General features: G+C 38.4%; 1 protein-coding gene across 6 annotated transcripts in view; it reads left to right on the forward strand.

The window, feature by feature from the left end:
- ATE1 (arginyltransferase 1) overlaps window positions 1-25457 on the forward strand; it is a 151752-nt gene that overhangs the window by 108948 nt on the left and 17347 nt on the right. For 5 of the 6 annotated variants that reach the window (XM_034775639.1, XM_034775638.1, XM_034775641.1 and 2 more), the window contains exon 11: window positions 12140-12260. The exons of the other annotated variant lie outside the window; for it this stretch is intronic. In XM_034775639.1, the coding sequence (XP_034631530.1) occupies window positions 12140-12260 (121 nt within the window). The remainder of the gene's footprint in view (window positions 1-12139; window positions 12261-25457) is intronic. 6 annotated transcript variants of the gene reach the window in all.

Raw genomic sequence — 25457 nt, forward strand, 5'->3', positions numbered from 1 at the left:
TAACTCTTTTCTTTTAAAATTGCACACCTGTCCTTTGGTGGAACATGCTGTTACTGAAAATTATTTGGGAAGTATTTTCTTCCTGCCTTCCAGTAACATCACTCTTCATTGTTTCTCCACATTAACGTTGTGTTAATGTAGTGCTCTGAGTTGAGAAACATGCATATTTGCATTTCAATACTTCAGTTTTAATGCACCTCAACTCACCATCCAAAGCAAACAGAGTATCCTCTGACCCCCTTTTCAAATAGATCTGATGGTAAGGAATATTATGCAATGTTAAACTCACTTCTGACTCTTTTAGGAGGAAGAGGAAGGGAGTTATTCTTTTATTTTGAGAGAGAGAGAGAGAGATGGTTTAAAGAAAACTTGATCTAGATCAGATTCGGGGTAGGCTATGTGCTCAGCACCCCTTTCCAAATATTGGAGAAAAGTTCAAATCTACATCTCTCAGAACCTGTGGAATTTTTAGTGTGTATGGGAATTTTTTGGGGGGGGTGAGGAGGGTGTGTGTGTGTGTGTATTGTAATATAAATGTTATGTACAATATAGATGGGGTGGTAGTACTGCTTATTATTAAAGTTACCGACACCTTCCATTATAAGACCCTGTTTGGGCTAAAATTTTACAAACTGGATGACTGCCTCAGCCTGTGCACTTTTGGGGTGGGGGGAAGGAAGGGGAAGGGGGTTGGTGGCAGGCCAGGAGTAGAATTTTAAGCCGAAACAGTTAATCCATTTCTGAGAAAGAGGTTAGGGGAAAATGTTGTTTTTGTCCATGTCAAAAAAAAAAAAAAAAATTGGATGTTTTCTTTGAAAAGCTTTGTCTGTCCTGTGCTTCTGAGCAGGGATTTAAAATTTGACGGGGTGTGTGGCCTTTGTGTCAGGGATGTCCCTTGCCATCTGTGTGAAAACTCACCCAAATTTAGACAAGTTATAAGGCTTTGAAAAGTCGCAGTTCACTTGTGCTCAACAGATCCTTAAGAGTTTACCTGCTAAATTCCTTGAAGATTCCACCCTTGCTGAGCAGGATGTACCTCTAGGCTGCTGTGGGACATTCTGTGGGTCAGGGTCAAGGCATCTGAACTGAGAACAGGGAGCATGTCTCTCCTTTGCTCTGTGACTCCCCACCACCATCACCATGCCCAGCCAGCGTGGAGGAGAAAGCTGCCTAACTTGAATGCACAGGGGACAACCACCAGACCTACGGGGCAACAACCTACAGAAAGTTGAGGCATGGGTGAATAGATGGGAAGAAGGAATCTGGGGGTGAAGGTGGTGGAAACAGGGACTGCAGGTTGGTGTGGAGAGGTGGGGAGGGAGAGGAGAGGGAAAACTAGGAGTTGAGGTGGTTGGGAGACTGGGTCAGTAGATTGGGGGAGACTGAAATCAGATGGAGAAACTGGGAGTGGGAACCAATGGGGCAGGGGGAAGAAGGGAACACAGATCTGATGAGGTTCTGGGATGCAGGGGGTACAACCAGAACTGGGTGGGCGAAGAAATTGGACAAGAAGCCTGATAGCTGGGGTGGGGGAGTGGACATGGAGACTAAATAAAGAGCCATGTGAGGGGGATTGGGACTGGGAGTCAGTGGGTGGGGAGGAGCGACTGCAGGCTCATATTGGGAAGTGAGAGAGATAAGATGAAGAGGCATGAGGAAGGGGAATTGGGAATATCTGGACAAGGAAACTGAGATGTAATGGGGAGGGAGACTGGGCCATGGAGTCCAGAGGTGAGAGATTAGGATTTGCTGGGCAAGGAGATTGGGAATGGGATGAAAAGCCTGAGGAGTGGCGACTGGGACTCTGAGTGACAAGTAGGGGATGGGGATGAGGAGCCAGGGATGGGGAAGAGATGGGGTCAAGAGTCCTTAATTACATGATCACCATTTTTTTCCAAGGGACCCCTGCCTCATTCAAAGTACTGCTCTGGGGATGAATCAGGAGGCTGCTGTCTGTAGAACCTTGCCTCACTTGTTGCAGAAGTTAGAATTTGTGTAAGAATTTGTATAGTGAATGAGGCAGGGGATTTTACAGGAAGATGAAGGCAGTTGAATGCTGCCTGGGAAAATTATATTCTCTCCCTGCTTCTGCCAGGGAGGTCCTACATGATGCAGGACAAGTTACTTAAACCAGACTTTTCACAGAGTGGTCACTAATCATGTGTTCCTCAGTCTGTGACTTGACACTCTGCGGTCTGATTTTCAGAAATGCTGCGACTGAAGTGAGGGCTATGTAATGCCAAGTACTCTGAAAAATCTCAAATTAGTCTCCCAAAATCAATGGATACTCTGTGCCTCAGCACCCTGTCTATAAAACTGGGATAGTACCACTCCCTCATCTCACTGGGCTGCTGTAAAGACAAATTAATTCCTGTGTGTGAAACACTCAGATACTGTAATGATGAGCACCATAGGAAAGCCTGTGAGTAAATTAATAATTTTGTCTTCAGAGCAAGGGTTGGGTAGTGTGCAGTAAATAAAGCATGTAGCCACCCACCGAATGACAAGGAGAAAACAAAATATTTAATAGTTGCTTTTTAAGTAAGCACTGTTTGATTAAAATGTTTCCCTATTGGTTAATTCAGATAATGATCATGGGTTGATGTGTGAAACAATCAAGTATGTTTTTATGGTGAGATTTTGATGTGATTGAGGTAGAATTGAGGAATTTAAGTTTTGCAGAGCAACCAAGAAAAGCTTTTGCATTTATGAGAAGCAGTTTTGCTGGATGTTAGAACAGAACTATTTTTATGGAATTACTACATCTGTATAAACTTAGCTGACGGTTGGGTCATTTATGCTTGTTTAAAACATTAATAGGAATTTTGTGAATTATACCTTAATCACGAGGAACAAATCTGCTTAGTTTGTCCTTTCATTTCTCCCCCAAAAAGAATCAGTTCACTCTAGAAGTCCTATTATATTTGAGCAGTTGGAAGTTATGTGTTCAGATACTGTATGTCTAATTTTTGCATTCAGTTCCCATAATTAGACACGCACATATAGCATTTGCATTTGTAAATAACTAGTTAGATGTTTAAATAGCTGCTTACACATAAGGATACCTCTCTGGAATACTCAGTTTTGTAACACAAGTATTGAAAGTTGGGCTGTATGAGTTGGATTTTCAAAAATATGGTAGGCATTGCACTAATTCTGTTCCAAGTAAAGTCAATGAGAGCTTTATTGCTAACTTCACTGGGAGCTGAGTTAGGCCAGTGCTGAGCACTTTTGAAAATCTCACCCTGTAGTACAGATATTTCCTAAAACAAGTAACGCTATTGTTTAACTTCTCCTTCATTCTGTGTGTTTAGTTTTTCTAAGTAAAATCCATTTTGCCTTTAATAAAATCATTCCATTTTTGAAAAGCACATGAATATGAAGATTTTGGAGGAAGACTAGATATACATTCCTATGTAGTTTGACTACTGTAATGATTTGACATAACTCAGAATTTCCTTGCTTTTATAATTGTACACTTACTACCATGATCTAATTAATCTGAACACATTGGTAATAGTTAGTTCTCACTTAGTCTTTTCCCCTGTACTATCCTTCCATTTTGGTTAAGAGTTATGCTGAAGTATCCATAATAAAAATAGCCTAACCATGGCATATTGGGATCATGGTCAGGCATAAATCAAAAAGGTCAGTATTAAATCCATTTATATCTTGGATCTAATGTATTAGAGTCTGAGACAATGCAAACCTAGTTGTGATGAGGTAATTCCTAAAGAGGTACAAATATTTTTTTTTCTCAGAATAAAGTCAAATAAATAGATGTCTGGTTAACAATAGTGTTTCAAATTTAATAGCTACAATCACTTACATCAAACAGTTCAAACTTTCATGTAGTTGCCAGTCTTTGTGAATGGAAGGGAATAAGCTTTTGGCAACGTGCCTTGGAGAGAAAAGGGACACTTGAAAATAGTTAGCAGAATATGTGTAGTGCATTAAATTATATTTCCTTCAGAGCTATGGCACCAGAAGCTGATAAAACAGCAGACAGAAATGCAGGCTTTGCAAACGCTATGGTCTGACTGCTATTTATAATAATGAAGCAACAGTCTCTTGAACGTACTAATTGCTCTTAACTTTGAGTTTAAATCCAGAATTATCTTACTGACTAATGTGGTGCTGTCAGTAAGGATAATGGGATCTGTTTAATATTAAGAATATGGCTATAGACACAGATTATCTAAAGCAGTGGTTCTCAAACTTTTTTACTGGTGACCCCTTTCACATAGCAAGCCTCTGAGTGAGACCCCCCCTATAAATTAAAAATACTTTTATATATTTAACACCATTATAAATGCTGGAGGCAAAGCGGGGTTTGGGGTGGAAGTTGACAACTTGCGACCCTCTCCCCCCATATAATAACCTCACGACCCCCTGAGGGGTCCCGACCCCAAGTTTGAGAACCCCTGATCTAAAGCACTATTGATTGGCTAGCTGGGTCTTTCTGATGTCACACTCTCAACAGTTCACAGCTGGGACTTCATCTCATAAACGCACACAAAATTTGCTAATCTCATGTTCTGCGGGGGAGTGGGTGAATGTGGTTATGGAAGAGGAAGAAATGCGGCTGAAGGAGAGAAATCACTTCAAAATGCCCCCTCCACCAAAGTGCAGGCTGGTCCTTTCTGCAACACTTTTTGTGGCTCTTTCAGACACATTTATCTCATTTTCTAGTGTAAAAGCTAAACCGAGAACTATTCAATAGTTCAGATTATTTTTATGAAAGAGCAATTTGAAAGTAGCTGTTAGGCCAATGACTATTTTAGATTCTGATGATAGGAGTTTCCAAATAACTCAGGGAACCTTGAAAAAAAGTGAAAGAGGGCTAGAAAAAAAATTGACAAACTAAAAATATATTGAAAATAGTTGGGGAAATCAAGGTACATTCAACGATTCCCCACTTTAGCTTTCTTGTAGTAACTGCTTTTCCTAGTGGAAGGTTATGTCCCACAGAAGTGGTTAACAAACAAGATTTTTTAAAAAAAAATTAAGTTAACTGAGTGAGCTGTACTCTACTAGCAGTAAGCCATAACAAGGTGTGCAGTAGTAGGTTCTTGGCACACTGGGGACAGGGCTGGAGCTTCCATTTAGGCGACCTCGGCGCTCGCCTAGGGCACCAGGATTTGGGGGTCGGCATTTTGCCATCTTTGGTGGCAATTCGGCGGCGGGGGGTCCTTCCGTGCTCCGGGTCTTCGGCGGCAATTCTGCAGCGGGTCCTTCACTCGCTCTGGGATCCGCCGCCGAAGTGCCCCGAAGACTGGGAGTGCGGAAGGACCCCCCACCGCAGAATTGCCGTCGCTGACCGGGAGTGCGGAAGGACCCCTGCCTAGGGTGCCAAAAGCCCTGGTGCCGCTCCTGACTGGGGATTGAAGACACTAGTCGGACTCAATAGAGTCATCAAACCAGGTAAATCCTATTGGTTCCAAACCCAGGGGTATGAAAAGGGTTTGAGTCTGAGAGAGAGAGAGAGAGAGAGAGATGCCTTGATCAGGGCAGGGCCTCCGTAGACCAAATGGCAAGGAGCTTCTTCGGCACCCCCTCTTCCATTTGTTAAACTTTTGAATACCTTATTTTTTTTATTGCCTTTGTAGCCCATTTCACAAGTTTGAGGCATGATTTGCATGCATAGATTCATAGAGTCTAGGACTGGAAGGGACCTCGAGAGGTCATCGAGTCCAGTCCCCTGCCCTCATGGCAGGGCCAAATACTGTCTAGACCATCCCGGATAGACATTTATCTACCTACTCTTAAATATCTCCAGAGATGGAGATTCCACAACCTCCCTAGGCAATTTATTCCAGTGTTTAACCACCCTGACAAGAACTTTTTCCTAATGTCCAACCTAAACCTCCCTTGCTGCAGTTTAAGCCCATTGCTTCTTGTTCTATCCTTAGGGGCTAAAGTGAACAAGTTTTCTCCCTCCTCCTTATGACACCCTTTTAGATACCTGAAAACTGCTGTCATGTCTCCTCTCAGTCTTCTCTTTCCCAAACTAAATAAATCCAATTCTTTCAGCCTTCCTTCATAGGTCATGTTCTCAAGACCTTTAATCATTCTTGTTGCTCTTCTCTGGACCCTTTCCAATTTCTCCACATCTTTCTTGAAATGCGGTGCCCAGAACTGGACACACTACTCCAGTTGAGGCCTAACCAGCGCAGAGTAGAGCAGAAGAATGACTTCTTGTGTCTTGCTCACAACACACCTGTTAATGCATCCCAGAATCATGTTTGCTTTTTTTGCAACAGCATCACAATGTTGACTCATATTTAGCTTGTGGTCCACTATAACCTCCGATCCAAAAAGTTCAAAAATGCTTTTTTCAAATTTAGTTTCAAAACCAATTTTCATCACAAGTGGTGTATTTCTTGAAAAATTTAGCTGTCGACAAAGAAACGTTTTCTGACAGAAAAATATTATATTGGAAAATTTCCAACCAGCTCTACTTAGAATTGAAGTTTGATTGTATATTAAAATTACTTGATATTTTAAAAAAATATTTGAGCAATATATTGGGCAAGGGAGTTCTGCATTTTTAAGGCTTTTAGGCTCACCTATTGACACATGGAATACATAGGAGTGATTTCTGAATGTTAGTACAAATGGATTCAGATGTTTAGTTCTTTGTCTCTGCTAGTTCTGGCTCACCTCACTGACTCAGTGTAGCACACACCAAACACAGTTTGTGAAAACAGAGTAGCTAGAGTTACTTGCAAAGCGCTCTCTTGGGGGCCAATAAAGTCTATCTCTGTTTATGTAATGAAATCAGGGAGCAAGGGTCTGCTGTAGTTTTTTGCTGATGGGATTCCATTGGTATTGTCTTTCAGTGAAAAACCTGAATTTAATAAACCTTTAAGGCTGACTTACTCTTTCTCATGATGTGCTGCCTAGCCCTAATGGATTGCTGTTGATGATTTGGGTTGTTTTGTTTATGTAGTGTTAGAGCTTCTTTTTAAGCTGCTGGCTGGAAACTGAGATGAAGGCTGCCTTAATTCATTTTTAATAAAAGATCAATAGGTTTATTGTGGAAAAATAAAATACAGATGTAAACTTTACCTGATAAAAGAATTAAATGTGTGTTTAACCTTCCTTTCTTGTTTGTTCAATGCTACTGGTATTTAATCCTTTTTGTTTTTGAGACTATTATCTTTCTTTTGTGCTTTTACATTTCAAATTTGACTTAGACTGTGAAAACAAACTATGCTGACTATTTTCATCTCAAATGCTCACCAAATCCCTCAGATTTTTCAAAATATTTAAAAAGTAATCTCCAGACTGAAGTCTCATTAAAACCTTTGCCCTTGCTCTGGGACAAAAGTTCAGAGAAGGTTCTGATGATTTTGATTTGGAAACTGTAAAACAAAAAATGGCAATGTGTGAATTGTTAATTTAAGTTTTATTGTAAGTCTGCCAAGCTTGTCTCCAGAAGTTTCCAATTAATATCCAAGAATGCTTAATAATATCCTGAATGTCATATTAAAGATTTTTTTCTATTTTTATATTAAATATAATAAGGGGAAAAGCCCACTAGTGAAAATAAAAATAGAGCACGTCTTATTTTTGTAAAAGAAATGGCTCTGTTTATACATGGCAGTAAATTAGCCCTCTAGAAGGAAACATCAGTCTTAGAGAAATCTTTCAGTGATGATTGTTTTCAGTATCTTTTTTTTTTTTTTTAAACAAATCAATTGACAAGATGTGTGATTTTTATGAAGACGCTCATTTTATTTTTGGTCCTGGGAATGTTTAGGATTTTAGAAACGGGTTATTGAAATGTTGTTCATCTTTTCTACAGTAGAAATTAAAACAACTTCTTATGGAGGGTAATCCCAACCCAAAATGCACTGACATTTTGTCTCCTCAACAAAACTGGTTTTTGCAAATTCCTGGAAATTTTCCCCATGTGGAATTTCCTCACAAAATTTTAATGGCTAGAGGTTCAGGACAGGCAATGCTTCGTCTTGGGACGAGGACAGGCATAAGCTCCAGTATCTCATAAATCACCAGATGAACAGCATATGCTCCATCCCCCTTTCTAATATTAGAGGGAACTTGTTTCTAGCTATGGTAGATTACAGTGTAGTGTAAACTGTAAATCTATATTGAGATTAAGTCTAAATCTAAACAAGATGAATATTGTAATTAATTCATAAATGTCAAACACCATAGAAGGGAGTTAGGATGATTTCACTCCTTTCTATATGCACACATCTTTTGTCTTCGGTATTTGTAATTCAGGTCCTTTTCTTTCAAAGATCATGATGAAAACTTTCAGGTGACAACCCAGGAAAAATATAAAGGGCCCAACTGAATGATTCCAGGGACTGTAATATGTTTTCCTCCTCTCTGATAATATATACTCACTGAAGGATGTAAGATTTCCTAAGAGTTTATATTGAAAAAAATCTTTGTATATGTGGTAAATTTCCACCATGGTACGTGGGAATGTAGATATTTTACATCTATTAGTATGACTCATGGATATAACTTTTTTCATGCTGCAGTGAGTTTTAATGGCACAATATAAATAGAAAGCCAATATGAATTTAGCCACACAACTCCCATTTTAAAAATGAGATTTTTAATGAGATGTGAAACTAAATACTCAAGTCAACTTTGAAATTTTCTCAAATTTCTACTCTACTTAATATGTAAAGAATTGGGTTTGGGGGTATATCACTGAAATTATGAGTTCCTGAGGGGAGGAGAGGGTGTTGGTGGGACTCTAAACTGTTATGAAGCTGTGATAGCCCTAAATTAGATTGCATTAATAGTATATCTTATGACAAAAATGTTCCATGTGTAATGAAAGTTTGTGGATTTGCCAGGGATATAGTTAATTTTAATTTCAGGCCCCACTTTGTTCCTTGAATGTGGTGTTTTTTGACAGTTACATATCACTATCCATTTTTAAAAACATCTTGGACTTCTGCTTTTGTACTTGCTACAGGCAGTGCTTGAGGTAGCCATTTCTTTCACATTTTGTGTTATAAAGTTTTGAAAAGTTTGCACTCTGCCGTTGTGTTGGGCACCACTCAAGAGGCCCATCATCTTTTCCTTTGATTTAGAATCTGCCAGTTAATACTTTTATACCTAAAACTTCACCTCAAAACACAAACAATCCATGTAATTTTTCAGAGGGCTGCACATTTATTTAATTTGCAAAACTCATGGAGAACCTTAAACTCAATATATTTTCAAACCCAGTGTAAATGCATTTTAGGGAAAATTGAGTTAAGATGAGTGACCAAGATCTCTTTGCTTATGCAGATGAAAGTACAGTATCCAAGAGACTGAGCAAGAGTTAAATTGCCTTACCCCATTGTTTAGGTTGGAAAACAGCTCTCAGAGATGGTTACTTAAATATTTTTCTACTCTTGACCATTTGAAAAAAGGTGCTTGAATCCATAAATAATTACACTTGTAATACAAATGGTTTTTTACTCAGTGTAGCTGAAAAGACAAACTGGTTTCCAAGTCCCCTTATTGTTTCGTTGGGGTAATGGTAACTTAAATTGTGCTGCAAGTGTTACACTAACGTTTTATTCAACCAGCTCTGTTTAGAAAGCATAACATTTAAAAGTGGTTTAATAAAGCAATTTCTAGTCTTTGGCTAAGATGAGAATGTTCTAAAGCCATGAGCTTTAAGCTTATACTTGGAGTTGAGGAATATTGTTTTAACTTAATGTAGAAATTTGCTTTTAGTAAAACAGCAATAATTACTAACTGATCCTGAATGATTTTCAAATGGGAAAATCAAGATCATATAATGAGTTTTTAAAGTATTTGTTTTATTGCGTGTTTTATTGCGTGTTTTAAGCAAACACTGTATACAGTAGGCTACTCTAAATGAAAACTTCCTGGTTGTCTGTAAATGCAAAGTAATCAGTTTAATCCAACAAAAGGTATTGATTATACAGAAGCCTTAAACAAAACCCTACAAATTGGAGTCATAGAATCTCAGGGTTGGAAGGGACCTCAGGAGGTCATCTAGTCCAACCCCCTGCTTAAAGCAGGACCAATCCCCAGACAGATTTTTGCCCCAGATCCCTAAATGGCCTCCTCAAGGATTGAATTTACAACCCTGGGTTTAGCGGGCTAATGCTCAAAGCACTGAGCTATCCCTCCCCTGGACGATTGAAAATAGAGGCATTGCTAGTGAGCAGAATGAATTATCATTTGAAGTGGAAGGATGGACTGAATGGAGCTGGGAACCGTTAAAAGGGCTTGGGTTGCTAGAAACTTCAGGAATGTACCCTGGACATTTGATGTGTTTCTGTGTAAAGCTGATTAGTTCATCTTATTATTTCAGTTGCAATTACTAGGTGGTTGTTTCTCATTCTAACTGTAATAAGTATGAAAGCTGCTGATCAGTACTATAAATGGGTGATTAGTATTTTAATTTTATTATAATAGTATTTTAAGTGTATGAATTTCTAACTCAGCATGTCTAAAGTTGAAGTAATTGGCAGGAAGCAATTAATTGAAAGTAATAAAACCAGATCATCTAAATATTGTCGAGAGTTTAGTAGCGGGAGAGAGGATTTATGCTCTTCTCAAAAAATTCAGAAAATCTATTTCTTCTAATTCTTCACGATCAAATGTGCCACTGCATAAAGATTTGCATATTTAAGTGGAAGAGCAGAACACTGATTAATTTGATTCTGTGAATGAGATGGTTTCAAGGACATTGTTGTCATTGAAGTGTAGCTGCAATAACAACTTAAGTCCTTGTTCAGATCTTCTATCGGTGTTTCTCAAACTTTGGTACTGGTGACCCCTTGAACGTAGCAAGCCTCTGATTGTGATCCCCTCCCACCTATAAATTAAAAACACTTTTAAATGTATTTAACACCATTATAAATGCTGGACCCCCTCACAAGCCCCCATGTAATAACCTTGCGACTCCCTAAGGAGTCCTGACCCCCAGTTTGAGAACCCTTGTTCTATTAGCTCTTTAGCGTCAACTTTTTTCAAGAGAAGTCTCTGCCGTTTTTTTGGCAGTAGAAGATGAACATCAACTGATTGCCTTTTTTATTACACAAAATGAACTGTTTAAAGAAATGGCTGAAACTGTTTGAGATACAGGCTTCTGACTCTGCTACATTCAGTGTGATTTGTCATAATTCCTCTTCTGAGCAGTGGGTTTAAGACCCTATGTCTCTAGAATTTGTTCTTCGCTTTATTACTTTGCATAGCATACCCCTTGTTTTTGTAACATGATACATGTTTTCTGTTTGAAAACTAGTCATGTTTGATAGTGCCAGCACATTTCTTGAACTGTGTGTGGAGGTTCAATGGGGGAGTGACTAAAATGAATAATAGGTCAAAGGTAGGGTTTCAAAGTAAGTAACAGCTCAAAGATCAAACTTGTTTTAAACAGAGTGAATTGACTGATTAGAGCGACAAATTATTGCTGAGGTGATAATTTTCTTTAACTGCTGGGATAAGGAATATTTTTGTTGTTTTTCGTTTCTAGAAAGGTTTCATAATCTTGGGAAGATAGAATTTTTGTTAAAAGGATAATCTCTGAGGCTTTCCTAATGCTACTTATGATATTCTTGGAATGACTTGGAACATTTTTGTTAATTCAATATACGTTTCTTGTTTTGTATTTTAATATTTCATTTAAGGGTATACAACAAAATGGTTCATAACTAATAGTTTGCTGCCTTAATGATGGGTGTTTTTTGTGTTTCGAATGAACATTTCAAACAAGCTGCTTTTGTAGTGTTGAGTTTTTTATTGTCAGCACCAACTCAACAGGACTTTAGGTGATAACTGAGTTTAGGGTTCAAAGAAGCAAAACCAAGACTTGAGTATTCATCTTGGACACCATGAAATATATTAATATATAAAATTAATATACATTATATAAAATTTATCTATATCTATATAGATATTAATTTTAGAAACTTTTTTTAAAAGATACCAAAATCAAGCTTGTGTTTCAGAGATGGTGCAGAAATCGCTAATAGGGTCACTTAATGTTTATGGTGAAGTTGTTTCTGGATCATTTTGTTTAGACTTGATTAAAACCATTCCTTGTACATAGTGAACTCTGGAGGCTTGTAGCTGGGATGTTATGTAACTGATATGTCTATTCTTTTTTTATTCTTCATAGGGTCAGTATAGGCCATCTGACTTATTGTGTCCAGAGACATATGTCTGGGTACCCATTGAGCAATGCCTACCTACACTTGAGCACTCTAAATATTGTCGCTTCAACCAGGACTTAAAAGCAGGTAGGTTTATAATAAAAGGTAGGCCTGCAAATTATCTAACTTATTTTTACAATCGATCACTGTCATCATCTGCTGCTAAGATTTCCATAAATCCTTATATCTATTTTTATAAACATCAAAAAAGCACTTCCAGTAATCATAGCAAATAGAGAATATGTCTTCAGCTGTCTATTAACAGTATGCAAGTGATGAAAAGGTTTCAGGGTATAATACATTCCATAGAATATATGTAATTTAAAGTGAATATTTCCTAATGGCTTTATGTGAACATATACATTATTTATTCAGTCCATTTGATGAGCTAAATGACCAGTCTTTTCCTTCTTTAGAGTTCAGTCTGATGCAAATAAAGAAAAAGAAAAGAAGTCAGTTAGGATAAATGTCTTAAGCTGAAAAATTAAGTTAAAAGGGATCTCCAAATGCTTTTATTAACAAAAAAAGATTCAGTACCTGTAGGGGATTATTTGATGAATACCTCAAATAGTGAAGGTAAGAGGAGCATTGTGCATATGACTAATCTTGACTTCGCCTCGTTTTATCTCTTAGTGCCTGGATTACTGCTTTCACACAGTGATTCACCAGCATGTGCTGTTCTGATCTAACCCATTACTGTTTAGACTATAAAATAATAAAAAAGATTAAAAACAACATAATAGAATAAAAAAAAGTACCTCCCCTGTAGACCAACTCCATGCTCCAGAAAGGTTCTGTGGGAGTATTATAGCACGGGATAGTGCATGCATGAGAGAGGTAGCACTAGGACAGGAAGCCAGCACTGCATGTCTTTGGGAGACCTCATTTAAAAAATAGTTTAAAATAAAGTGCTGAATACCCTTCTTTTTCACCACAAAGCTGTCTACTCATATCCCCGTTCTGTGAGGTCACCAATCATGGTACATTCAAAGATGTAAAACCATTAGAGTCCACATGGCTGGAATGCACAGCTTGATGTTTGAAACTGTGGTTCCCTAATGATATTCCGTTCTTTTTTTTCTGTGAACATGAACAGTAATGGAATTAATTATTATTTGTCCTGTTTTTTCCTTAATTCTTATTTAAAATAATAAGAATATTTCCATGTATTTTAGTGTTGGGGTTTTTAGTGTGCAGTTGATAGTTGAATAAAGAATTAGTGTTTCAGTGTATGTGCAGTGAGGGGAAGGAAAGAGGACGTATTGTCCTTTCTCACAAGCTGTCTGGTTGACTGAAGGGGTTGCTTTGGACCTTAGAAGGAGCTACATTCAGCCCTGCTCATCAGTAGGAAGATTATGGCAACACAGGGAACTTTAAGAATTGGGCATTCTAGAGGAATTCCCTCCTCTCCCACAGCCCATGTTAAGATGTGCTTTTTTTTTTTTTTTGCTCCAGAGGTAGGTAATAAAGTATCTGAAAAGGGATATATCAATATCTAGACACTTAAATGCATTTGAAAAGAAACAAAAAAAAAAAATGTGTGTTTTGTATAACTCCTGAGCCGAATTTTAACTTGAGGCAATTTTCAAAGTTAATTGTCTATAAAACTCCTGAAAAGTAGAGCTCATTATAGAAACCTGGGCAGGATTTTTTGTGTGTGTATAAATAATATACCCTTCTATTCATATTGCCACCAATTATATCTTCCTGTTTCATCAGCCCCTGTCTATTTAAGGAACATCATATGCAGTAGTAGCGGTACTAAGTGATACATGTCACTGTTTCGCTCCCTACAAGTAAACAGTTTCAGGGAATAAAACAGTAGCATACGCAGCTTGTTTGAAAAGTGTTGTATTAGTGCAATATGTGCACTTACAGTAGGACCTGTTTATCATGCAAACATTTATTAAGCTACAGATAAAGGGGTCTGCATCTGAAGGAGTGAGGTTCTTACCCACGAAAGCTTATGCTCCCAATACTTCTGTTAGTCTTAAAGGTGCCACAGGACCCTCTGTTGGTTTTTACAGATTCAGACTAACACGGCTACCCCTCTGATATTTATTAAGCTATTATCATTGCAGTAAGTAATATGCTTTCTCACCATGCATGGACATTGAGACCACTGAAATTGAAATTTAATGCAGAATGCAGCAGCCCATTTATTAAAAAGGGTTTCTTCTTGGGAACACACAACACCAGTGCTCAGTGATCTCCATTGGCTGCCAATAAGTTTTTTGGTGTATTTCATGGTATTGACCTTAATCTATGAAGTTCTAAATGACCTGGTATCTGAAAGACCTCCATTCTCCCTCTCCAGTACTGCCACAGTTGTGCAAGAGTGCAAAGTGCCTCTCTTGTAAAAATGAAGATTGCTGGTAGGGTATTTTCCATGAAGGGTTTTCTGCTTTGAAATTCGCTCCCTCTCCGCACCCATTGGTCCACCTGTGCCTAGATCAGTTTAACTGGGAAGCATGCTGCAAAAAATCTTTCTCCCAGACATTTGGGGAGGGGACCAAGGCTTAGAGGAGGGTTATTATATTTGCTATGGTGGAGTGTATGTTTTAATTATCGTTCTAATATGCTAGTGAATATTTAAATATTCTTTGACTTTCTAAAAGAAAAACTAGCTTTTTATATTTGCTGCATTATTAGCCATTACTGATTTGTGCTACTATTGACTAAATCGAGGTCGGCAACCTTTCAGAAGTGTGTGCCGAGTCTTCATTTATTCACTCTGATTTAAGGTTTCGCGTGCCAGTAATACATTTTAATGTTTTTAGAAGGTCCCTTTCTATAAGTCTATAATATATAACTAAATTACTGTTATATGTAAAGTAAATAAGGTTTTTAAAATGTTTAAGAAGTTTCATTTAAAATTAAAATGCAGAGCCCCCCTGAACGGCGGCTAGGACCCAGGCAGTGTGAGTGCCACTGAAAATCAGTTCGCGTGCCGCCTTTGGCATGTGTGCCATAAGTTGCCTACCCCTGGACTAAATGATTTTATTGGATCACTAGCTGTAAACTCCTGTGCCTCCTTTTGCATTTATTTTGCACAGTTCCTGAATCTGAAACCCAGTGAGATTATGAAATAAAGAATAAATCTACAGCAATGGGGTGGAGGGGGGAGAGGGGGTTTCCTATGTTACCTGGTGAAGAGGGTGACAAATTCCAGTGCTGCTTCTCCCTAAGCATACCCTGATTGCTCTAAAAGTGGATACCAAGCATGTTACATGCAGTTCAAGAGAGCCAAGCCTACTCCTTGCAATGGCCTGCCTTCATTATGAAGGCTTATATCATTGCTTATATAATGGTTGCCGTTAAAATGTCAAAATTTACCAAGCCACCACACCTTCCCTTTCCTTAGAAAACTATTGTATGGTAGTTATTGGCATATGTTGAGAGGAAGGATTCCCCCAATGGTAGGACTCAGAACACCTAGCTCTGCTACAGACTTCCTGTATGACTGGGCAAATCATTTAGTCTCTCTGTGACTCAGTTCCCCATCTGTAAAATGGGAATAATAGCACTTCCCTATGTCACAGGAGTGTTGATAAATACATTAAAGATTGTGAGGCGCTCAGATACCACAATAATAAGGACTATATAAATACCTAGACAGAAATGTTACCTTTTAAATATTTAATGCAGCTATTATGTTGGGTATTGTATAGGGCAGGGGTCGGCAACCTTTCCGAAGTGGTGTGCCGAGTCTTCATTTATTCACCCTAATTTAAGGTTTCTCGTGCCAGTAATCCAATTTAACGTTTTTAAAAGGTCTCTTTCTATAAGTCTGTAATATATAACTAAACTATTGTTACATGTAAAGTAAATAATGTTTTTAAAATGTTTAAGCAGCTTCATTTAAAATTAAATTAAAATGCAGAGCCCCCCCAGACCGGTGGCCAGGACCCAGGCAGTGTGAGTGCCACTGAAAAATCAGCTTGCGTGCTGCCTTCGGCACGTGTGCCATAGGTTGCCTACCCCTGGTATAGGGTGACCAGATGTCCCAATTTTATAGAGACAGTCCCGATTTTTGGGTCTTTCTTATATAGGCTCCTATTACCCCCCCCATCTCCTGTCCTGATTTTTCACAGTTGCTGTCTGGTCACCCTAGTATTGTACAAAACACAAAAACAAAGACCATTCCTTCTCCAAAGTTTTTATAATAGAGCTACAACAATAACAAGGCGTAATGGGGGGAAAAAGAGGAGGGAACTTATTTGGAACTTTGTTTTTAAGTGCTTGTGGATATCATGAAAAAAGTAGTTTTGAGGAGGCATTTAAATAGGGAGGATGGTGGCTTGACACAGTAGAACTAAGAAGTCATTGCATTCCAAAGAGAAAGCATGGAAAAATGTGCAAAGACACGAGTGGGATAAGGAAATAAATTGGTTTGGAGGCTGGCTTTGTTCCTTGCTGCCGGAAAGGAAAATGTTGTTGTGCTTGCTAAATAACCAAACCAAAGTAGTAGGTTGGTGATTGTGCGGCAGTGAATAAACTAGAGACTTGAAAGATAACCCTGTAGGGGTAAGGAAGCATCAGCAGCTCTGGGCTATGGAACCCTTATCATAGAAGAAACATTTGGAAATTTTAAGATGTAAAACTTTGAATCTTTATCAGTATTGAATATCTCAGTCCAGACACTATTTGAAATCAGACTTATGTCCTGTGGTTTAAGGAAATGAAAACATAGTTACATGCTGAAATATATGACGCCTGCTGTGAGCTTACAGTCATTTGAGGTTTAAGTAGCTGCTGGCTCTAAGGAAGCTGCTCTCTACTGCAGAGCCAGTTTCCTGCAGCACACCCCCAGTACAGTCAGTAATGTAAGAGTCTTTAATGAAGGACAGATTAGACAATACTGTTCTATTTTAGATGACTGGACTTTCCATAACCCTACCTGTAGGTATTCTATTAAGAGCTCCCGGTTTATCAGCTACAGGCCTCCCTACTATCAGATTAGTAACTAGTCTCAATAAACAGCTAAAAGAAGCTACACAACATTTTCAATGTCACCTTTTGTCAATAAAAAGTCACTGGAAATTCTTTTCTCCCTGTCTTCCTTAACATACATTTTTCAAGGTGAGGCCATTTTGCAGACATTGATCAAGATAGGAAAAGAGCCAACACCTTTTGACACTTTCTAAAAAAAACCAAACAATTCCAGTTGAATTTAGCAGTTGCAGAATAGTGTGTGTGTGTGTGTTTACTGCATTTATTAAAATCTTCTGAGCAATGTAGAACTTTTTTAAGCTCTTCCCTCCCCCACCTCTGCAATACTGTTAAGATTTCTGAAGATTCCTATGTCTACCATGTACCAGAAAAGTATCTTTCCTTAAATCAGCTAGAAAAAATACTTCTGTGAATTTTCCACATTTGCATTTGGTTTTGATCAAATGGTAAAGCATACTTTAAGAACAAAAATACTGTAATAGTATTTGCATTTCTGATTTCAGAAGATTATGCCTGTTTCACATTTTTTGTGTTTTGATATTTGGAGCATTCTGCACTCTGTTTTTGTAATGGCTTTAAACTGTACCATTCTTTCTCCTTTCTCATAGTCTGCTCCTCCAGTATCTAATATCTTTCTCTGCAGCAGCAGACTGAAGAAAGAGAGAAGGAGGTACAGATGGGATAAACTCCTCCAGTTATTACACAACTAAGTAATTAAACCAAAGGAGAGTCTAACATAGATAATATAAACAAAACATAGGTGCTAGTTAAGCATTTTGTTAAGCCTAAAAGAATTTTAAAAGCTCTAATTATTTGGAGCTGTGACTTAGGCTAGTTTTCAGGATGGAAATCAGTTGGTGCCTGATAACTGCATCAGATTGGACTCATTACTGGTTCTGGTCAATATAATCGTGCTCAATGCACTTTATTTAACAAAAACAAAAATGCTTCCAGTCTTACAGAAATAGTCAGATCTTGTGCCAGCAAACCCTCAAAACTGATTGTATATTATTTGGGCGTGTTGAAAATCTCTAGATATGTAGTTTCTAATGTATGATATGGAACAGTTAAAAATAACAGGGTTCATCAAAAATTGTTATAGTGTTTTTATAATCACTAATTAAACTTCAGATTTTAGTGCATACAAGCTGTGCTTTGTTAAAATATTCTTTCTTTTTATATGTGGTAGTGAATTCAGTGGTATGAGTTGAACCATACACAAATAAAATTTCTGTTTGCTGTCTTTGCATAGGTGGGTACCAGTTTTCAGGAATTATGGTAGGTTTAAACCTTCAGCATCTTCAGTTCCTCATACTTCTGTGAGGAGGTATGTTAGGATCCTGGTAGAAATCATTCAGGCAGCACCAAATATCTTCACATAAACAGGATTTGACTAATTAAAAGTAAATAGACAGGAAGCTAATAGAACAATGAAAAGTACTGATAGTTTTTGTTTTTGTTTTGTTTTCTTTTTTATAAAGGGAGGTTTGGAAAGTGAGAGTCTTCTGAACTGTCATCTCTGTGTTGTTATCCCTAGAAATGTTCTGCCTTAACTGAGAAGCCTATTGCAGACCAAGGGTCTACTGTATATTGAAACTAAACTTTCAGTAGCAATACAAAATGCCTCAAAAGATGTGCTTTGTCATCTATTGTCATGAAAAATATTCAACTCCTTCTTCACTAAAACTGCCCTGGAGCTTTAATAGACATTGTGTTAAGTATTCTACAAAAGACAAAAATAAGGGCAGATTCCTGTCCAAAGTTGTAAGGATAAATATTTAAAAAGTACATACATACATGTAAGTACCTAAGATAGATAGACAGAATAATGAGGCTAAAACAAAATATTGAATAGCTGTCCATTAAGTGAGCACTGTCTAGCCTGTGCACTGAATGAGGCAGGGGTCCTGTGGGAAAAAAGTGAGTATGATCATGTAATTAAAAATTGTATCATAATTAGGGCTCCATGTCTGTCACAGAAGTCACGGATTCCGTGACTTTCTGCGACCTCCGTGACTTCTGCAGTGGCCAGTGTGGCTTACCCCAGGGCTGCCCAAGCAGTTGGCTCTGGGGACAGCCGCTCAGGTGGTGCCGGGGACAGTCACTCAGGCGGCCCCGCACCGGCTGCTACTCGGGCAGTCCCAGGCAGCTGGTGCTGCTGGCCCTGCCCCCCCCCGCAGTGCCCCCCCCCCCCCAGTCCTCCCTCCAAACAGCAGCTCCCCAGCCCCTCCCTAGCAGTATTCCCGGGGGCGGCCAGAGCAGCCACTTCTCAGTGGTCCCCGACAGCTGATGCTGTTGACCTCCCCCATCCCAACATTTAGTCAGGGGTATTTATAGTATAAGTCATGGACAGTTATTGCCCGTGACCTGTCCATGACTTTTACTAAAAATACCCATGACTAAATCATAGCCTTAATCATAATATATATTCACAAAGGGGACTTAATTAAGGTTTCACAGGTAACCTTAAATCTGATATTTCCTAACTTTTGACTGCTTGATTATGCAACCTTAAAAATTTTCTTTTAATTTTGTTTGAGTATAGTATAGGGTATATTTACTGTAACATAGGTAATTGAACAAATTATTTGTGTTGCCTTTGTTGACACTGTGGAAATGTACCAAAACTGCATTATTTAAAAAAAAGAAAGTGTGATGGGTTCGGTCACAGAGACCCCCTTGGGACTGTCACCTGCTGTGCTGAAATTACCTCTGAGCCCATTTTCTCTGCCAGCTTGGGACTTCAGAACCCTGCCTTGTTGAGCCAGACACACTAGCCAGCTGCGAACACAGACCAAGGGTCTGGTCCACGCCCCCAAAGCTGCAGACTTAGGTAACCTGCTGAGCTGTTTTCAGTTATCTCCAGCACCCAGACACCCAGTTTCCAAATCAGACAAATAAACTTAATTGTTTTAAACATTTCTCCTGCATGATCTGCAGTGTCAAACTGATCATAATTTAGGTGTTCTCAATGGTATCACATGCACCTTCTAGGGGAAAAAATAGATGTAAAAAAAATCTATTAAAAACAGAGTAGTTGCCTTTTAAAAACTCAACTTGTCTACAAATTACCACACAGTAGTATCAGAAATTACCGCATTTTCCTCCTTAAGAGGTAGCTGCGGTAGCTGTAAAGGAGGTTTGCAAATGTTAGCTTTTTAATAATATCTCTTGTACATACATCAGCATGGGACAAATATGAAATAAGTAGATTTTCCTGTAAGTGAAAGAGAACTGACTATTGTTTTTGTAGTACAGTAAAAGCTTTGTTATCCAGCATGGTTGGGGAGTGAAATACCAATTTTCAAAGAAATAGAATGCAATAAAATGAATAAAGTGTAAAGTACATTAGTACAGTATACGGGTATTCACCAATCTAGTAGTAGTACTGCACTGCAGAGTGCTTGGTTTTTTGACGCACATAGGTGTATACAAGGAAAGTTTTCTATACAGTTGGTTATCTTATGATACTACATAGCACTATGGGCAGCGCATGGCATAAACCCAGATCGCTAAAAATACACTTATCACAAAAGCTATACTGAACATAATTTAATCTTTCTTTGATGATTCAGAAGGCACGTCAGGATCTTGCAGTGTCTCAAGGGTCATCATTATCAACTTCAATTATATCATTGTAGATGTAGAAGGTGTAGGAGATTGGGCTGAATCTGTAATGACCCTATGATACACCCTGGAAGCTGCTTTTGAATAAATCCCTGGTATCACCTTGCTTACTTGTCTTCTGCCTCTTTTGCATAAAAGTAGAGTGCAGTATGTGCAATTGCATAACCTCCTGGGCAGTATAGTAGTCCCTGTTACTAGATTGAAGATTTGTATTGGGAGATATCAGAAATGCTGGTTAATAGAGCTTTCCGGTTGATAAAGTGCTGGATAACACAGCTTTTACTGTATTTGTGATTTTGACAATCAAAGATCAATTCCTTGGTCTGCCAGAGACTTCTTGTTTGATCTTGGGCAAGTCACTTAGCCTCTTGGTGTCCATCTGTAAAATAGGGATAATAGTACTCCCTGCCTCTCAGAGGTTGTGAGAATAAATATATTAAATACTGTGAGGTGCTCAGACCCTATGGTGATTGGGGCCATATAGCTATTATAGAAAGCTTTGCAGCAAATGTGCAGAATTGGGAAGTCCTTCTCAGTCTTATTTATGGGGACACTACTGCTATATTGTAATACATCTGGTATTTACCATGTGTTTTAAAAATCAAGTGACTTCTGATTCCTTTGGGTACTTCAGAGGGCTGGGAGTGGGAAAGGACATTATTACATTCTAGTAGATTGTGAAACATATCTTCGTTCTTCTTAATTAAAAATTGCAAAAGGGCTAAACTTTCTTTCTCTAAACACAGCCAAATGTGGTAGGCACCAGTTGTATAACCAGCCAGGAAAGACGCATATCAATTACTCCTAGCAAGTCTTTTAGAATTTTGCATCTCAGTAGTTCATGTCTATTTCTAATTAAGTTTATAAACTCTTGAAATCAATTTGAAGTGAGAATTTCTAAATCCAGCCTGATCCTTGATCACAAAAGGTATTTAAACAGTGAAGATAGTTCTAATTAGCTGTAGCCAAGCAAATTTGTCAACTCTCTTCTTAGTATGTGAAGAAGGCGGGGGGGTGGGGGGGAAGCTAACCTCCAAATGAAATGGAAATGATCAGTCTTGGATTTTCTATCACACTAGTTAAGTCTTTAGAATTAGAAGAAGGATCACACCATAAGATCATCCATCTTGGACCTTAACTGTTCCAGTGTTTCTTAAAGGCAGGAAAGATAATTTAATCTATTTTAGTTGATTTTATTGAGCTAATTTTTCAACCATCACTGACTACAAACAAAAGTTTAATCCATGCAATTTGTAGGAAGGTCACAAAAATTAACCCCCATAAAAGTTTAATTTGTGCACCTTTTTTATGTTAATATGTACAAATGTTATGCACTTTTAAGCAAAATGTTAACCTCTTGAAAAGTTGGAAGAAATGCTTTCAAGATGTTCCTCAAAATAACATTACATACCGTATATACTTGTTCATATGCCAAATTTTTTTAGTAAAAAAGGGAAGCATCAGAAAAGGGGGTCGGCTTATGAACGGGTATAGAGAGGGAGAGGTGGGACACAGCCCCTTCCCCTTCCTCCCCCACCCCCGACAGAGGGGCAAGGAGAGGCACCTCAGCCAGCAGACCCAGAAGGGAAGAGGCGGGGCCAGAGTCCCCCAGCCTCCAAAGCAGCTGCAGCTGTGGTGCTAGCAGGCTGCGGCCAGGCCGCCCGGCCTGGCCTGCCAGAGCAGCTCCGGCCAGGCCAGAGACATCCTCCCCTGACCCCCAGCTTCTCCCACTCCCCACCCTCCCCCCCAAAAAATTTGCCCACCAGTTGCTGTCCTGGGCCATCAGGGTAAGCAGGTGGCAGCCAGGAGACTTTGTTTACTTAGGTTTACCTCCATGCCTGCGGACACTTGAAGTAAACAAACCATCTCGGCCCGCCAGCAGCTTATCCTGATGGCCCGGGAGCCAAAGTTTGCTGACCCCTGAATTATAGGGTTGGCTTATGAATGGGTCATAAAAATTTGCCATTTTTACTTATCCATCTTGGGGGGGGGGGGGTCGGCTTATAAACTAACCGGCTTATGATCAAGTATATATGGTATTTGTTTTTATCAAGATAGTTGCATATGGTAGTTGCACAGGTGACAGCTGTGTTCATTTTTATATTTCTCCAGATAATTTGTCTTGGAACTTTCCCATAAAAATTGGAAAGATTTGGAATGAGTCCACATATCAATTAGATTTTCATTCAGGTTTACGTAGCCTAGGAAATGTACCTGTACTGTGTTCACTTTGACCTTGTATTTCCTTACAATTTTTTTTTAGAACTAAATAAACAAGATATTTGTGTGATTGCAAAAAATCGCCTCACGGAACTATCCCTTGGAATTTCAGATGTACTTTTCAACATTTATTCTTTTGATATTGCTTATGTATTTTGTGCTAAACTATTTTGTAGTGTTCACGTAAACTGTTAAACAGTTACCATATTTCACTCAAAGGCCATTTTAGGTTTGTTTGATATAGACAATGCATAGAACTCCACAGGACCCCAACCACAGCTCTTTGTATTCCTGTGGAATGTATAAAATAATTGGGAATCCTCATCTAAGTTATCTTCAGAGAGATTGTGTGGCATCCAGTTTTTCTTATTTAAATATTTTCAGTTATCCATATACCATACCAGTGAAAGAGTACTCGATGAAGCCTAGGGAATGTAATAAGTTTTGGAGTTCCTGGATAAAGACAATTTTGTGAATTGCGATGGCAAAAACCATTACTTTTCCAAAAGCGAAATACTTGATATTTTTGAAGTTGTATGAGTTCTGTTCAAACTTTGCTTGAAAAATAAAAATCTTCAAAATATTTATTCAAAATATTGAAAGGAAGGGTAATTTTGGGAACTACATGTCAAAATCTACCTTACCATGGTAAATGTCCTATTTGTAGTTTCTTCTCCAAATCTATGATAAAATAGCATTTCCATGCACTAGTTGTTAGTATTGAGGCAAGTCTACTACATGTGTAAGTTCATCGTGTGACTAAAACTTTTCCTCACTTGTCAATATCAAGAAATCAGGAAAAGGATTGTTAAAAATCGTGAAACCGTTTTTCACACTTGTAAATTGTTTAGAAAAAATGGACAAAATTCTAAAAATAGTTGACAGGATAAAGTGGACAATTCAGGTTGAATTGTTTCATGTAGAGGATAACCAACATATGGAATTAGTTACCAAACATGATAAAAGTTAAAAGTATAATTGAGCCCAGATATACAGCAGCTGCTGTTAGTGGCCCCAGGGATATGTTCTGGGCCTGCCTCCTCTTCCCACTGAACTAAGAAGAAGCCACTAGGGGGACACTGGGTTCCACAGCTAACTTTTCAAGGGAAGACGTTTTTGTAAGACCTTCACAGCTTCAGAACGTGTTTACTCTTCCTTTGCTGTCATGACATCATCCCCTCTATTCATGTGGACGTTTTTAGACCATAATTGATTCCATGTTTTTACTTATTTTTTCCAGTAATTGATTAATGTGATTTATGTAGCCGATTTGCTACTGCCAATCCAGTCAAACTTTGCCTCTTTCATGATGACATCTGCATTCATCTTTGTGGTTTTCAAATTTATCCGTTCCTCTCTCCCTCCTCTTCACCTCACTCATTCCCATTTCTTCATTCTTTATCCCAATGAGCACTTTCCTTTCCCCAGCTTCTCTGCAGATCCTCCTACCTGCTTTAATCTATTTATCTCCTTTGTCATTTCCACCATCACATAATTCAAAGCTACCAGCGCTTATCAGCCACGTCCCCCCAGCAGTCATGTTATGTTCATAGCCTAGCAAAGCAAATGCAACAACTTGTAACTCTTGTCCTCCATGCTTTCTTCCATTCTGTTGTTTTATTGCTGTATGTCAAAATTTGGGGCTCAGAATTGTAAATTGCGGTATGTCCCCAAGCGTCACTGAAACCTACAGGTGGTGAGGGCTCTTGTAAGGGCAGGGACCATGGGCCAGATTGGTTCACTTCATTATAGTGCTGCTTCAGTTTACACAAGTTGAGAATATGGTCCTATGTCTTTTTATTTGTCCAAAAAGTGCTTGCCATCCTTTAGACATTATATAAATATAATAAAAATATATTATTTCTGGAAAAAAGAGGAGTTTGTAAGGATATGGCAAAAAAACTCCAAGAAGATGAGACTAAAATAAATCAGAAAAAGACAGGTGTGCTGTACTGGATTACTTTTCTTTTAAGTTAAAGTTTTTTGTTTTAATTATTGAAGTATTTCTTGCATCAGACCCAGAATACACAGAAAACGTTATTTAGGACCTCAGTTCCTTAAAACTCAGGATAGTCATCCACAATTTTAGGGATATTATTTCGAATATCCACAGTATATTCCTTTAATTTGTTTTTAATTTGAAATGGCTGATGAATATGTCACTAAGCCTTATCTATCAAACATCTACAATTTATTTAAGCTTAAAAATAAAAGCTTTTATCCATCATAAGTATAAATTAGCTTTGAAATCCTAGATGTTGAAGGATCTCAAGCATCTGGAGGGACGTTCAAACTCTGACTTTATGGAGGCAGGCCTGACATTATATCTGTGCACTACTTACGGCAGCATAAATTAAACTGGCAGATTAGCATGATTTTGCCATATAGAAAATTTATAACAGAGAGAGATTTTTGGATCTTGACTTGGTTTCTGTTATGTTTGTCTTGACAAAGAGTTAGGGCTTTAATTAATGGCTAAAGTTT

This window comes from Trachemys scripta, chromosome 7, assembly GCF_013100865.1.
Source record: "Trachemys scripta elegans isolate TJP31775 chromosome 7, CAS_Tse_1.0, whole genome shotgun sequence".
Classification (NCBI taxonomy): Eukaryota; Metazoa; Chordata; order Testudines; family Emydidae; genus Trachemys; species Trachemys scripta.